Genomic DNA, 16,494 nt, shown 5'->3' on the forward strand with positions numbered 1-16,494 from the left:
TCTCAGATATACCACATCCCCACTGCGAACACTGTAGCGATTGTCACAGACTACTGCTAGGCAAAAGACTTAAATCTTTGAAGAATCACTTGCTTTAATTTAAAGCTTCTTTTCAAAATATTCACCATGATTTTCCTCTTTGGGGGAAGACACAGACAATCCCTGCAGGCTTTCTCTCTTGTGATTCTAATTGGTGATCTCTAAAGTCTGTTAATAAAGACAGAAGGAATTATGGTTCTCCTTTGTCAAAACTCATCTCTATAGAGGACTTGTTTAAAATTGACTCAAGTAAAATATTATCTTCAATTAATGTGTTTAATATCTTCGATAAATGATTATTAAATACAGTATCTACTTCATCCACTCTGTATACATGCATTTTACTTTTTAAATTAAAGCATATCAGTAAAATGCAAATATCTAACATGTGTACACACATCAATGAATTTTAACTGTGGTTGACTCTCATACACTCACTAACCACATCAAGATAGAGAACATTTCTGGCACTGCAAAAAGCTCCCTTTTAAATACTCAACTTAACCTCCAGATCTTGAGGTAACTGCAATATTGAGGGCTGTCGCCATTATTAGTTTCACTTGCTCTTGAAACTACATCAATATGACATCATACGGTATATATTTTTCTGTGTCCGGCTTCTTTTGCTCCAGGGCAGTATGGGCCATAGACTGAAAGGACCATAATACCCATATCCTCTCCTTCTTCCCTAAAGAGTGGCCAAAGCCAGAGAAGTACTTAGCTCTGAATTAACACTTGAAGAGCACCTTATAAGGATTCTACTTGCACAGTATCTGTGGCAGAGAATGAAGAAGGTACATTCTTCAAAGGACAACACTATGCTTTCATCTGAAGCTACATAAGGCCCTGATGCTTCCTGATGGTCCCCTGTCTTTGTGAGACTCATCCATGTTGTATGTGGTATTAGTTTGTTCTCTTTTACTGCAGTATATACCAAAACGTGCTTACTCATTTTACTACTGGTGGGCTTTTCCAATCTGGGGCTCCTATACATAGAGATACTATGAACATGTCTTTGGTAGGTGGTGGGCATCTGCACTTACTTCTCTTGGATAGATCCTAGGAGTAGAACTGCTGAGTTATAAGGTAGATATAAATTTGGCTTTAGTAGAAAGCATGAAACATTTTCCCAAAACAGTTGTCCCAATTTATACTTCCAACAGCAACATATGAGTTTAAGTTACCACATCATCATGAATACTTGGTATTATCAATGTTTTAAATTTTAACCATTTTAGTGGGTCTGCAGAGTATGTTTTAGTGGTTTTATTTTTCTGATGACTAATGTACTTACTGCCCACTCAGTCTCTTTTTTGATGTCTGTGCTCAAAACGTTTTCTCGTTTTTTCTATTGGTTTATAGAGTTCTTTACATATTCTAGATACAAATCCTTTGTTAAAGATATGTGTTGTGAATAATGTTTATGTAGTGGTTTTTTTTTTTTTTTTTTTTTNGATCTTTTGATGAACAGAAGTTCTAAATTTGAATACAGTCCAATTAATATTTTTAAAAACAGCTAGTGCTTTTTTGGTGGCTTTTTCATTAAATATTTGACTATTCCAAGGTAATGAAGATAGTCTCTATCTTAATAAGGTTTTAGTTTTCTTCTTTTGACATTTAGAGCTATAATTCATCTCAAATTAATGTGTCTTTCTTGTGTTATAGGACAACTAAACACAAAAGAATGAATTTGGTCCTTTACCTTACACAATATACAAAATATACTCAAAATGGACCAAAGACCTAAATACAAGAACTAAGACTATAAAACTCTTAGAAGGAAACATAGGTGTAAATCTGCATGACCTTGAATTAAGCGACAGATTCTTAGATATGAAAACAAAAGCACAAAAAACTAAAGAAGAAAACAGATAAATTAGATATCATCTAATTAAAGACTTTTGTGCTTCCAAGGACATTATTAAGAAAGTGAAAACCCACAAAATGGATGTAAATATTTGCAAATCATACATCTGATATCTAAGATATAAAGTAACTCTTATATAAGAGTCAAAAATAAAAAGATAAAAAGTCAAATTTTTAAAAGGGCAAAGGATCTGAATAGGCAATTATGCAAAGAAGATATACATACAAATACCCAGTAAGCACATGAAAAGCTGACGATGTTCAATATCATTAGTTATATGGAAATGAAAATCAAAACCACAAGAGATACTGTGTTCATACTCAACTTGGATGGTTATAATTTAGAAAAAGAAAACGAAAACAAGTGTTGGTGAGGATGTGGGGAAATCAGAAGTCTTATACATTGCTGGTGGGAATGTAAAATGATATAGCTGCTGTAGGAAACAAGTGGGAGGTTTCCTAAAAAGTTAAACATAGAGTTAACATATGGCCCAACAATTCCACTCTAGGTATAGCTCCAAGAAAACTGAAAACAAGTTCATACAAAAATCTGTATGTGAGTGTTCATAGCAGCATTATTCCTAATAATCAAAAAGTAGAACTACCCAAGTGTCCATCAACTGATGAATGGACAAAATAAAAAATCGTATATCCACATAGAAAATAATTCAGCCTTAAAAAGGAATGAAGTACTGACATATGCCACAATATGGATGAAACCTGAAAACAGTAAGCTAAGTGAAAGAAGTAAACACAAAAGACTACATTTAAAAAAAATCTGTATGATTCCATTTATATGAAATGTCCAGAACAGGCAAATCCATAGAGACAAAAAGCAGACCATGGGGTTTCCAGGGGCTAGAGGGAGGGGGAAATGGTGGAGTGATTGCTAATGGGTATGGGGTTTTTATTTTGTAGTGATAGAAATGTTCTAGAATTAGATAGCAGTGATGGTTGCTGAATATTGTTATTCAGTAGTTTTTAGTGAAAATATTAAAAACTACTGAATCATTTTAAAAGAGCGAAGTTTTATGCTATGTAAATTATATTTCAATGAAAAAAAAAAAAAAAAAAACACTTTACTGTTAGACATTAAAAGAGGACCTGAATGAAGGGAGGTATCTACCATAACATGGGAATACTCAACATTGTAAAGGTGTCAATTCTTTCTTTTTAAAAACAAAACAAAACAAAAAACTGTAAATTCAATGAGATCTCAGTAGTAGTTCAATAGGATTTTTCTTGATAGAAAATTGACATTTTGATACTAAGTTCATCTGATACAATAAATGTGCAAAAAGAGTAAAGAAATATTTTAAAAATTCAAATTATAACCTAAAAGCAAAGTAATTTTAAAAAGAAGTAAACTAATACAGAAATAAAAAAGACACTGGAATAGACTACAGCATCTAAAACAAGATCTATGTTTCTAAGTGTATGTATGTGGGTAGTGGTGATGAGATGCTGACCAATGAGGCATTTTTAAGTCAGAGAAGCAAAATCTACAATTATTTCTTTACAGGGTCCTTCCTCCATATTCCTAGGAATCAGTTTTTTATTTAGCAATATAGGAGTAATCAAGATTCAGCTTATTTTCAAAAGAGCTGTCATATCTACATGGAGTAAAAAGAATGGTGGGTTCCTTTCAGTCCTCTGGTTTTATTTTTTTTGATACAGGGTCTCACTCTGTTGCCCAGGCAGGACTGCAGTGGTATGATCATGCCTCACTGCAGCCTCCACCTCTCGGGGATCTGGTGATCCTCCCACTTCAGCCTCCCAAGTGGCTGGTGAGGAAGGAGAATAGGGTCTGGAGGCAGGGAATCTAAGGACAATCTGCAGTAACTTCCTAAAAGAGAAAACACCAAGGTCTGGGGGCAGGAAATCTAAGGCCAATTCATGATAATTTCCTAAATTTCAATCAAAGGGAAAACACCTATGTCTAGGGCAGGAAACCTAAAGCCAATTAACACACGCTTCTTAAAGCTAAACCGAAAGGAAAAACTCCATCTCCCCACACCAGAGTAACAAAGGATCAAAGGCTGTTCTCCCTACAACCCTCCCACTTTCATTACATCTCAGATGGAAAGGGCAAACGCCCTGTCACCTCACCCTTTAATTATCAACAGACCAAATTCTTCATCCATGTAAGGGACAGATGATAGGGGCCTCAAAAGGAGTACTTAAAACCAAGAAAACTTTGTAACCCGGCCCTTGAGCCGCTTGCTTGGGCCCAATTCCACTCCATGGAGTGCTTCTCTCGCTTTAATAAATCCCTGCTGTCACTGCTTCATTAATGTACTCTGTTCCTTTGAGCGTTCTGTTCGATTTGTTCAAAACGCCAAGGACCTGGACAACTCACTCAGGGCCTTCCTTCCAGTAACATTGGTACTATAGGCACGCGCCACCAAACCTGGCTAATATTTTGTAGAGATGGGGTTTTGCCATGTTGCCCAGGCTTGGTTTCGGTTTTGCTCAGTTTCATCATAGAATCTACTAAGGATTCCAAAACGGTTCTTATTATTGCAAGTCATGACTTTTATTTCCATACTCTGAAGCAGGAAAACATTGTTAGGCAAATGGTAACTGAGGGTAGAGGGGTTTGAAAAGACAGAATAGAGAATATATAATTTTTGTTCATTGGTTCTTCTACAATTTCATGAAGAGAAAGATAAAGAATAGGAAAGGACCTAATCTCAGAAGTATAAGGCTGATTAGGAGAAGCAACTTACCTTTATTATGTAATTTAGATCAATAAAACAAAATGATATAATTTCTGAAATCCTGTGTAATAGTCTAACGTGGTGGGAATATAAATTAATACAGCCATTATGAAAAATAGTATGAAGGTTTCTCAAGAGTCCAAAAATGGAACTACCATATAATCCAGCAATTCCATTACTGGTATTTATCCAAAGTATATTGAAGAGATATGTGTACCCCATGTTTACTGCAGGACTATTCACAATAGTCAAGATACGGAATCAATCTAAGCATCCATCAATGGATAAATGGATATAGAAAATGTGGTACACATACACAACAGAATACTATTCAGCCATTAAAAAGAATGAAATACTGTCATTTCTGGCAACATGGATGAGTCTGGGGGACATTAAGTGAAATAAGTCAGGTATAAGAAGATAAATATTACATGTCCTCACATGTGGAAGCTCAAAAAAATTGAGCTCATGAAAGTATAGAGTAGAACTGTGGTTATGAGAGGTTGAGAAGGGTGGTAGGGTAGCAGGGGAAGAAACAGCAGTGGGTGGGGTTGGGGAGGACAGCAGGAGGTTAATGAATACAAAATTACAATCAGACAGGAGAAATGACTTCTAATGTTCTATAGCACTTTAAGGTAAATATGGTTAACAATAGCTTATTGCGTATTTTCAAAAAGCTTTAAGAGAAGATTTTGAATGCTTACAACACAAGGAAATGATAAATGTTTTCAGTGATGGTTATGCTAATTAGTCTGATTTGATCATTATACATTGTATCAAAATATCACTCTGTATTCCACTAATGAATATGATTGTTATATGTCAACTAAAAATAAAAAGAGTCAAACATGGGAAACTTGATCCGATAAAAAATAAAAAATTTCCATTCAAGTAAAACTACAGCATTACTTATTATTGATACTGCCAAGCTTCAAAAGTGGGTAACGGGTAAGACTGCACTACTGAATGAAGTAAAAGAAAAAAACAAACAAGAACAAATCCTATGGTTTCATGGCAACATAATAGAAATGTTTCACTTTGAAGATCTTCCATTTTACTTCAAAATTTACAAGGCCTAAAATTTTTTTGAAAATTGTATGACTTTGTGGAGATGTTACTGCAATTATTATTTGCATATAAGAATGTGACAGAGGTTGAAAGCAATTCACAAAAAATCTAAGTTGCTGACATTTTCTCCATGTACTTAAATACACTGTACAGATGAATTTGCCTAAAACATTCCTTTGCTTAAAATGCTTTTATGTTAACTGGATATAAAATGTAAGTGAGCAGAGCAAACAGTGTTATTAACAAGGTTAAGTTTCCTTAATAAGTTTTGATCCAGGTTTTAAAAGGTACAGCAATGAATTGACAGACAAAAGAGGGTGTAAAGGGAAAAGGAACAGAACCAGAAGTGGAACTCCAACTTAAGATTTCATGCTTATCAGGAGAAAAACAGGACCAGATGAACTTAAGGTCCCTTTAAGTTCTACATTTCTTTCTTTCTTTCTTTCCTTTTTTTTGAGACAGAGTCTTGCTCTGTCACCCAGTTTGAAGGTTAGTTCAACGCCTTTCAGGCTCAAACCATTCTTGTGCCTGCCAAGTAGCTGGAATCACAGGCACGTGCACCACCATGCTCAGCTAATTTTTGTATTTTTAGTAGGGATGAGGTTTCACCATGTTGGCCAGGCTGGTCTGGAACTCCTAACCTCAGGTGATCCATCTAGCACTCCCAAAGTGCTGGGATTACAGGTGTGAGTGAGCCACAGTGCTCAGTCCCAGTTCTACATTTCTATAAGTATTCCAGGTAGCAAGAAATAATCTTAAAAATACCTCATAGAGACTATGTATAGTTTTTTTACCCTACCTATTAAAATAGGCTATTGGTCAACATTATCTGTACTTAAAACTTGAACAATGATGCAGAGGATATAGCTACATAAATATTTTAGTCCCAAACAGTCATTTAAGGAGACTTATCTATGCTGAAAATCAATCGATATAATTTAACCTACTACTTCAACACTGTAACACGTGACCGTTCACCTGATCACATGAAAGAATAAGTAGTAAAAAAACCAGCATACTCAATGCCAAAACGAGAATGCTTCTTCAAGTAAAAGTTAGCATTCCTAAATGTGGATTTTATTATGCTGATATAAAGTTTTTTTATACTGCAGTACATTTCTGAAATCAAAATGAAAATAAAAATATTATTCAATAAGTCTAAAATGCCATTGGAAATGTAGTTACAAAGAAAGGCTCATTACAACAAATCTACTTCCATATCCTAGAAGATAAGCTATATAGAAGTATGATCTTTTTCTGGTTCTAGAGAATTCCTTTCAATATTAAAAAATTCTACAATGAAGTACTTATGTGGTCTCTGATAGTGGTTAAGAGTTCAAGCTCTATGATTAGATAAATACAGGTCTGAGTGCCAGCCTTACCTCTTAAAAGGAGTATGAAGATAGCAACATTGTTTGACCTCTTTGACCTTCAATTTCCTTCTCCATACAATGGAATCAAAAATAGAATCCACCCTTACAAAGTTGTGATGATCAGATAGTCTGGCACATAGTAAATGATCGATATATCTTAGCTATATAGTGAAGAAACTTAGCTACGGAAGAGATTTTTAAAAATTCTTCTGATCATCTACTTAGATTCTCCCTTCCAAGTTAAACACCTAAACCTAAACTTGCTTTAAAACCAAAACAAAGAAACAAACAATAGTAGTATAAAAGCAAACCCAATAAGTAGATGTAAGAAATAAATGGGAGAATTATCTCTCTCTCTCCCTCTTTCTCTCCCTCTCTCTCTCTCTCTCATGTGTGTGTTTCTGCTTGATATTGCTCTCTTTCTACATAACGACTTCTCCTTTTATAATTCACTAGAGAACTCAGACTTCCATTATTTATATCTAGATTTTGTTCTGTGGAAATATAATGTCTAGTAATATATTTACATTAATATTAAATAGTAACTTGTAAAGTGAATATATTATAAAAGAATTACATTTTAATTATTTTCATTTTTCAGGAATTGAATACATTTAAAATATAAAATTCAAATGAGTTCAATGACTTTGGCAATTTAAGTGACTATATTCTCATATTTTGAACCACAAATTAAAGCACTGAATAAGCAACTTCTAAAAATTCCAAACAAATTGACTTAAGAAAAAGTTAAGAGACAGAATAACAGAATTGTGCAGGTCTCTTGTCATGTTTCAGGCTGTTTACTGTTTTTATGCTAGCCTTGGTTGATCTGAACAGAATCTTCACACCACAGTGCTAAATACTACTCCACTGTCTTAGAATCATTGTTCCATGCCATATTTATTCCTATATTTTCTTTCCCTCACAGGTATTCCCCCATGTCAGAGATGCTTTTTTGACAGAACTCTTGTAATTTAAAATAATAACTTCATTTCCAGCTAATACTGCTTTAAGCAGAAAGCTCTCCGTGCTTGCCAGAATCAGAAGTTATATTAAAGGCTCATATTAAAACCCAACTGGCTATTTGTTTCTGTGTCTGACTGCTCAGAGGGAGAAAGGATGAGCTAGTTGGTACTAATCTATTCCACTTTTTCACACATCTGAGGCTGCCTTTGATTTCTCATTCTATCCCTAGCCCAGGAATCTACAATTCCTAAAAGCGTTTAAGTTGTATAAGCTCTGTTTGGAGTAACTACCAGTTAGTTCTTTATCTGGAATCAAAAGATCTTAACACTAAACCTGAAACTTGAAAAAAAAAATACCAACCACCACCATATTTTATTAACTCACAAAGCATTTCCTTTTTAGAAACATAAAACCATATAAGCTTTTTTGTACCCTTTTGTCCTAAAAATTACTTGTGAGAAAATGAATTCAATTATTGTTATTTAAGAAATCAGGGTTAGAATTTTAAAGAGAATGCTTTCCTAATTTTACTTCTTTGCTACATCTCTCATTAAGGAAAAAATAACACAGGACATTTGCCCCTTACTTTTTACTATAAAGTTCTTTATAACTTCCTCAATTCCCTTTTCTTTCACCAAGATTTACAGAATGCTCGGTATCAGGTATTAAATTACATACGAGAGATAGATTACTAGCTCACGCCAGTAATCCCAACACTTTGGAAGGCCAAGGCAGGAGGATTTCTTGAGGTCAGGGGTTCCAGACCGGTCTGAGCATATAGGGAGATTTTGTTTCTACAGAAAAATCTGGGTCAGGCGTGCTGGCTCATGCCTGCAATCCCAGCACTTTGGGAGGCCAAGGCGGGTGGATCACCTGAGGCCAGGAGTTTGAGACCAGTCTAGCCAACATGGTAAAACCCCGACACCACTAACAATACAGAAAATTAGCTGAGTGTGGTGTCTCATGCCTGTAACCCCAGCTACTCTGGAGGCTGAGGCAGAACTGCTTGAGCCCAAGGGGAGGAGGTTGCCGTGAGTTGAGATCATGCGCACTGCACTCCAGCCTGGGTGACAGAGCGAGACTCTATCTCAAACCATAAATAAATAAATAAATAAATGAGAAAGAAATGAGTAGGAGTCAGTGCTGCCTTAGAGATAACAGAATCTAGTGACATAGTAGATTAAGTATTAAAGTTTTGCAGGCAGTATTACTGGAACATAAAGGAGCCATTCAGCAGAAGCAGAGAAAAAATTTCAAAGAAGAGCTAAAACCTGACCTAAAATCGAGTATGAGAGATTTAGTGTTCTAAATACATAACAATATGCACAGAAGCAAGAGGCAATGGAGAGTATAGGAAGGTCAATAGTTTAATATGATCAGAATGAAAGACCTAGAAAGCTCTCTCTTCACTAGGATTTAGTCATGATTGTACTATTTACAGAACTATTTTAAACTACCAGAAAATCTAATGCTCAATCTTTAAAATGAGAATAATAATTCCTTTCATTGGCATTCTTATGAAAACTAAATGAGATAATATTAACAAGTACTTGTTGGCTTGGTGTGGTGGCTCATGCCTGTAATCCCAGAGCCTTGGGAGGCTAAGGCAGGAGGATTGCTTGAGCTTAGCAGTTTAAGACCAGCCTGGGCAACATAGCGAGACCCTATCTCTACAAAATAAAAATAAAAAATTTAGCCAGGTATGGCAGCACTCACTTGTAGTCCCAGCTACTTGGGAGGCAGAGGCAGGAGGACTGCTTGAGCCTAGGCAGTTGAGGCTGCAGTGAGCCATGACTGTGCCACTCTGCACTTCAGCCCAGGGCAACAAAGCAAAGCCCTGTCTAAAAAAGATGAACATATAGGAAAAAATCTCGGGATAAATAACAATTATCCAAGGAAAGATAACTGGCAACCTGTGGTAGGCCATGGTCAGATGTCCAGCTCAGAAAACCTTAAGAAAGGCTCTGACACTGTGTCTGCTTTATTATCTGACATATCTATTGCTTTAACTAGTAAGCTTATACTTATTGCCTATGAGGCTAGTACTATTGTTTTTACTCTATTTTAGAGATGGAAGAAGTTATAGTTCAGATACACTAACAGATTTGCTCAACTGTCCTTCTGGTAGGGTAGTCTGCATTTAGAAGCTACCTCTCCTGACTTCAAGACCCTTTTTAATTGTATCAGGCTGTCTAGTAATTTATAGATTGTTAACTACTCAAAAAGGTTCCAACAAAATCGGCAAGCACTATCTCTCAGGTATTTCTTATCAGTATTGCTCTGGGTATATGGACACTTGTGCCTTTTCAGCCACTCGTGTATAGCACTGTAAATTGCATAAGCACGAGCCGGGCACGGTGGCTCATGTTCGTAAACCCAGCACTTTGAGAGGCCGAGCGAACCCAGGAGTTCATGACCAGCTTGGGCAACATGGCGAAACCCTGTCTCTGTAAAAAGTACAAAAATTAGCCAGATGTGGTGGCACATGTCTTTGGTCCCAGCTATTCAGAAGTTTGAGGTGGGAGGATCACTTGAGCCCAGGAGGCAAAGGTTGCAGTCAGCCAAGATCATGCCACTTCACTCTAGCCTGGGCAACAATGTGAGAATCTGTCTTAAAAAAAAAAAAATACGTACAAAGCAAACACTCATTTGCTATATCACTTTATAAAAACAACAAAACCAATAGTTAATACAATTTCTTAGAGGATTTTGTTACTTCTATGATTTAAAACAGTAAGGAAATATATCTTACAAGATATGCATGTATTTTAACCCTTTACTTCAAGAAGCTGCAGTGCAATGCCATCAATATATTCATTAATAGTGACAGCATTGTAACTGATGGCTCTGAATAGTCGCTAAATAATGAGATTTCATGATACTCAAATATTAAGCCCAAGTTCTTGATTCACCTCTTTTGTCAGCAGCTTTTCTCTCCTACTGCAATTAGCCATCTGACATCTGTTTCATTAGTTCATGGCAAAAAAGAATCTGATTTGACAAAGAGGCAGCTCTCCAAAATATGTATGAAAGAGTAGTAGAGTCAGTTCATTTTACCCAAAGTTAAATCTAGTCTGCTTGGAAAAGAAACTTCTAATTTGAATACTAAATAACCCACTGCTTTTGACTTCCAAGACTTATATATCTGCCCAAGTTAAAAACCTGTAACACTTGTGTATTATTTTATGCTAAAGATGTCCACAGATACTTATTTCCAAGGAGGAAAAGTCAATGTTTGTATTTAGTTATGAGGATAGGCTAACTGTATTAAAATCAAGTGCTGCTGGAAATTTCAAATTTCAAGCAAGTCAAACAAAACTTGTTCCCTTTTCTTAAATTGCGTATTATAATTTAACTGTTTTATTTGTTCTCTATTTCCTTAACCCTCAATGTGGAGAAGTTAGAGAAAACCCTAATAACAATATTTTAAAGACCCAAACTAATGTTGAATAGAAAAATAACATTATAAAACAGCCTGCCATTCCTGAATCCTGAATGTTCCAGGAAATTTACATGTCAAAATATTTTACTATCTGCTGCCCCCACTACAGTTAACAACACGCTCTCGCATACAAATGTTAGCATCTAATTACATACAAACACTTTACATAGGAAGTAACACATGTAAAGGAGTAACAGATCATGTTACCCTCTAAAATAGTTACTAAAAACAATTTACCAAAAATCAATTCAAACAAAAATCAACTTGTTTTCTTTTCTTTCTCACTTATAATTTATTCTACAGATTCCAAATTGCACTGTAAGGCAATATAATTATTTTAAACAGGATGCATATAAATAATGTTACATTAAATAAAAATTAAATTAAAAGCATGTTTTCTAAAATTAAGTGTCTGGATACTTATCAAACGTCATTTGTGGTTGGGAGAAGAAACAAAGATGGATAACTCATAGTGATCAGACAACAAAGATTGATAGCATGAGGAAAGCAGCATATATCCTCTGATTTGCATATTAACTAAGAAATAATTCAAATTGCCAATCTAATTTCATAGATTATATTTTCAGCAGGAATTTGTGAAAAAGACACCACTCTTTTCCTTAGCATATGCCTAGAAATCATGATATAATGCTAATAACTGTGAAGTTCCCTGCATTTTCTGCATTTTAAACCTGAATCCTATATCAAATAAGCCATAAATACAACCATTAATACATCTAAAGAGGAGATGTATAGAAGTCAATTGAAGATTCTTAAGGACTGAGACATGCTCCAAAAACTACAATGCTGTGACTCCAATGATTTCGGACATGCTATTTCTATAGCATTTCTCAACACAGAGAGAAAATCATTTAAAATAACTTTCTCTTTAGGTGATTTAACAATCCAAGCTTTGAATTCAGACATACAATTCACCAGAAATCCTACTTTGATATACCTTTGATCAGCATAAGCTTATAATCTGAAATTTCCAGCAGTACTTTATTTCCATTTATAGAGTCGGCTTACCCTCATAACTTTAAATATAAGCATTTTTTTTCCTCCTTGGAAGTAAATATCTGTAGATATCTTAAATAAAATAGTAGTCCTATTAATAAAATAATAGCTCTATTAAGGAACTTCTCTGGCACAGTAACTCCCTCCACAATGATTTCAGCTACAGAAATCATCAGATGCTAGGGGCGCTTGCCACTTCACTCTATGTTTAGGTTATACAAATTAATGGGATTTAAAATTTAATAAACCAACTTTACTTGCCAAGATTGACTTATTTTGGAATCCACAAGTTGTTTTATATTCCTACAATGTTAATGTCCTAGCGTGAAGGTTATTGGAGTATATGCTGTTAAATTTGACGTTTGATCTAAATAATGAACATTTTTTCATGTCAGCAATAAGACTCATAGCTTATGTTACCATTTTTCCACTAAACTTATTACTACAGAGTAACAATCATATCCTAGATGCGACATTATCAGAATGGTTTTTACTCTAGCACACTGAATAACCATTAACCTGCAGCTATATCCTTTCACCACTAGATGAAGCTTGAGCACAGGTGATGTGAAATGTGGAGTGCAGTCTTAAAGTGGAGTACAGGTCACTAGGAGAAAACAATGGGAGAAGACAGAAGTCTGATGTAAAGAACAGATTTTGATTAAGCAATATTGTGGAGGCAAAACTGCCACATAGCAAAAGCTCAGAGTGCCTGCTAATTGTCAATAAAATGATGCTGTTCCAATTAGTGAAATTTCTCCTACTGATATATTTCGTAATGCACAGGAGATGGCTAGCTGCTATGGTGAATAAAAATAAACATAGAGTCAGTTACAAACTATGTTACCTGCAGATTACTTGACTTTGTGCCAGTGCCTTAAACTTCTGAGATTCAGCTTCTTCATCTATTAAAAAATGAAAACACTAGACGAGTAATCACACCCATGAGATGGGTAGCTTAGGAGGGCTAAGTTACCTTTTAACTTAGTGAAGTTTACAAATGGATGGAACTATCTTTCCAAAAAATATGCCTGTTGAAGTCCATTAAGTACCTATCTGGAAATTTATCTTGCAAGTTCTCTATATTTCTTAAAAGTCTTGTGCTTATGTAAAAGTGAAAGTTTTTAAGATTTATCTAATAAATATATAATGGTAAACATGAAAAAAATTTAATATAAGAAAATGACTTTATTAATCTCAATCTCTTCTTATGAATTATTGATGCAAATTGCTGATTTCATTAAATATTTCACCTAATATTTACTGAACAGTAATAAATGTTATTTTTTTCTTCCTCTAAGGAGTTTACATTTCTGGAGAAACACAATTGATAGTCATAGTAAATATGGTCTTCTCAAATGGTTTTCCCACTTCAACTAGTTATTCTGTTTTAAAAAAGAAAGTCCAGGTACTTAAGTCTGTAGAGACAACAAAAGATGACTATTTTAACAAACCAGTTAATATGATTTATTTTAATCTCTTACAGAAAAAGTATAGACATTGTGAGCCCAATTTCAATTTTTAAAATATGCATAAAGATTGGAAAAATATACATTAAAATGTCAGCAGTAATTTTCCCTCATTATTTCTTCCTTTTTTGATTTTTCAGCAAAGAATCTGAATTACTTTTATATAATTAGGAAAAATGCTTACATTAATATTATTGCTTATTTATGGTGATAAAATACATAACCTGTCACAAAGATATTTTTATAAAAATATGATGTTACATATTGATAAAATATATCAATCTGATTTCGAAGAAAATAAAGTCTGAAAATTTCAACTTTCTCAAAATGCAGAGAAATTGTTTCCCTGTACAAGGACTCACTCTACTGGTGACACAGAGAATATACTTAATCTGACATTGCTGAAGTAACTGCATATTTTCCATAAACACCAGAGGGCAGGGTTTTGACTATAAAACTCAACTTCATTTGTATTAGTGTGTGTATATATAAATATTTTACTTATATTTGGGTATATATATCATTTATATTTGTATATATATATATACACATTATTTTGTACAAATGCAAAATGTATATACACATTATTTTGTATAATGAACTCTTCGATTCAAGCAACCCTTTTGCCTCACTCTTCCAGTAGCTGGGACTACAGAATATATATACACATTAGTTGTGTATATATTATTTGTATTTATAATGTGGATATATATGTTCTGAATTTATATGCAAATATATACATATATAATATACAAATATATATACACATCATTTATATTTTGTATTTATACAAATAAATGTGTCTATTTTATATTTTATTTATATTTTGTATTCATTTGTATATACATAACATATATTTTGTATATATTTCAAAAACATTTTTAGATATTTAGTAATAAATACATAATCTAAGGCTTTAATATGACACTATTTCATATTAAAATTGGATCACTAGGCTGGGTGCAGTGGCTCATGCCTGAAATCCCAGCACTTTGTGAGGCCGAGGTGGGCAGACTGCTTGAGTTCAGGGGTTTGAGACCAGCCAGGGCACATGGCAAAATCCTGTCTCTACAAAAAATAGAAAAATTATTTGGCATGGTGGTATACCTATAGTCCCAGCTCGTCGGGGACGGAGGCAGGAGACTCACTTGAGCCTGAGAGGTGGAGGCTGCACTGAGCCGAGATGACACCACCGCACTCCAGCCTGGGTAAAAGAACCAGACCAGACCATGTCTCAAAAAAACGCCAAAAACAAAAAAAACGTAATTACTAATTGATATGGTTTGGCTGTGTCCCCACCCAAATCTCATCCTGCAGTTCCCATAATTCTGACATCATAGGAGGGAACTGGTGAGAGGCAACTGAATCATGAGGGTGGTTCCTCTAATGGTGTTTGAGTCTCATGAGATCTGATGGTTTATAAAGGGCAGTTCCCCTGCAAATGCTCTCTTGCCTGCCACCACGTAAGACATGCCTTTGCTCCTCTTTTGCCTTCTGCCATGATTGTGAGGCCTCCCCTACCATGTGAAACTGTGAGTCAATAACACTTCTTTCCTTTATAAATTACCCAGTCTCAAGTATATCTTTATTAGCAGTGTGAGAAGATTAATACAGTAAACGGATTATGACAGGAAGATGTGGGAAAGTTTGGAACTTCCTAGAGACTTGTTGAATGGCTTTGACCAAAATGCTAATATTGATATGGACAATGAAGTCCTGGTTGAGGTGGTCTCCGATGGAGATGAGGAACTTACTGGGAACAGAAGCAGCAAAGGTGGATTTTTGCTATGCTTTAACAATGAGACTGGAAGCATTTTCCCCCTGCCCTAGACATCTGTGGAACTTTGAACTTGAGAGAGATGATTTAGGGTGGTGGAAGAAATTCTAAGCAGCAAAGCGTTCAAGAGTTGAGTTGGGTGCTCTTAAAAGCATTCAGTTTTATTCATTAACAAAGACATGGTTTGGAATTAGAACTTATGTTTAAAAGGGAAGTAGAGAGTAAAAGTTTGGAAAATTTGCAGCCTGACAATGCAATAGTAAAGAAAAAACTATTTTCTGAGAAATTCAAGCCAGCTGAAGTAATTTTAAAAGTAATGAGGAGTCAAATGACTGCGAAGACAACGGGGAAATTGTTTCCAGGGCATGTCAGAGGTCTTCATGGCAGCCCCTCCCATCACAAGCTAGGAGACCTAGGAGAAAAAAATGGTTTCATGGGCCTTGCTGCTTTGTGCAGTCTCAGGACTTGGTACCCTGTGTCCCAGCCATGGCTAAAAAAGGTCAATGTACGGCCTACCCTTGATGGCTTACAAGTGATATTGGGTCTGTGGGTAAACTGAAATCAAGAATTGAGGTTTGGGAACCTCCACCTAGATTTCAGAGGATATAGAGAAATGCCTAGATGTCCAGGTAGAGATGTGCTACAAAGGTGCAGCCCTCATGGAGAACCTCTCTGCTAGGGCAGTGCAGAAGGGAAATGTGGGGTGGGAGTTCCCACATGGAGTCCCCACTGGAGCACTACCTAGTGGAGCTGTGAG

At 35.2% G+C, this 16,494-nt stretch overlaps 1 protein-coding gene across 3 annotated transcripts in view; it reads right to left on the reverse strand.

The window, feature by feature from the left end:
* Positions 1 to 16,494, reverse strand: part of ARL6IP6 (ADP ribosylation factor like GTPase 6 interacting protein 6) — a 39,931-nt gene that overhangs the window by 3,413 nt on the left and 20,024 nt on the right. Inside the window, exon 4 of one of the 3 annotated variants that reach the window (XR_005199174.1) lies at positions 13,339 to 13,396. The exons of 1 other annotated variant lie outside the window; for it this stretch is intronic. Coding sequence is in view for 1 of the 2 variants with exons in the window: in XM_017523201.2 (XP_017378690.1) it covers positions 16,134 to 16,149 (16 nt within the window). In the remaining variant the exon portion in view is untranslated. Of the gene's footprint in view, positions 1 to 13,338; positions 13,397 to 15,867; positions 16,150 to 16,494 lie in introns of those variants that run through there. One more of the 3 variants, XM_017523201.2, reaches the window with a different exon arrangement.

This window comes from Cebus imitator, unplaced genomic scaffold (assembly GCF_001604975.1).
Source record: "Cebus imitator isolate Cc_AM_T3 unplaced genomic scaffold, Cebus_imitator-1.0 Scaffold27, whole genome shotgun sequence".
NCBI classification, from domain to species: Eukaryota; Metazoa; Chordata; class Mammalia; order Primates; family Cebidae; genus Cebus; species Cebus imitator.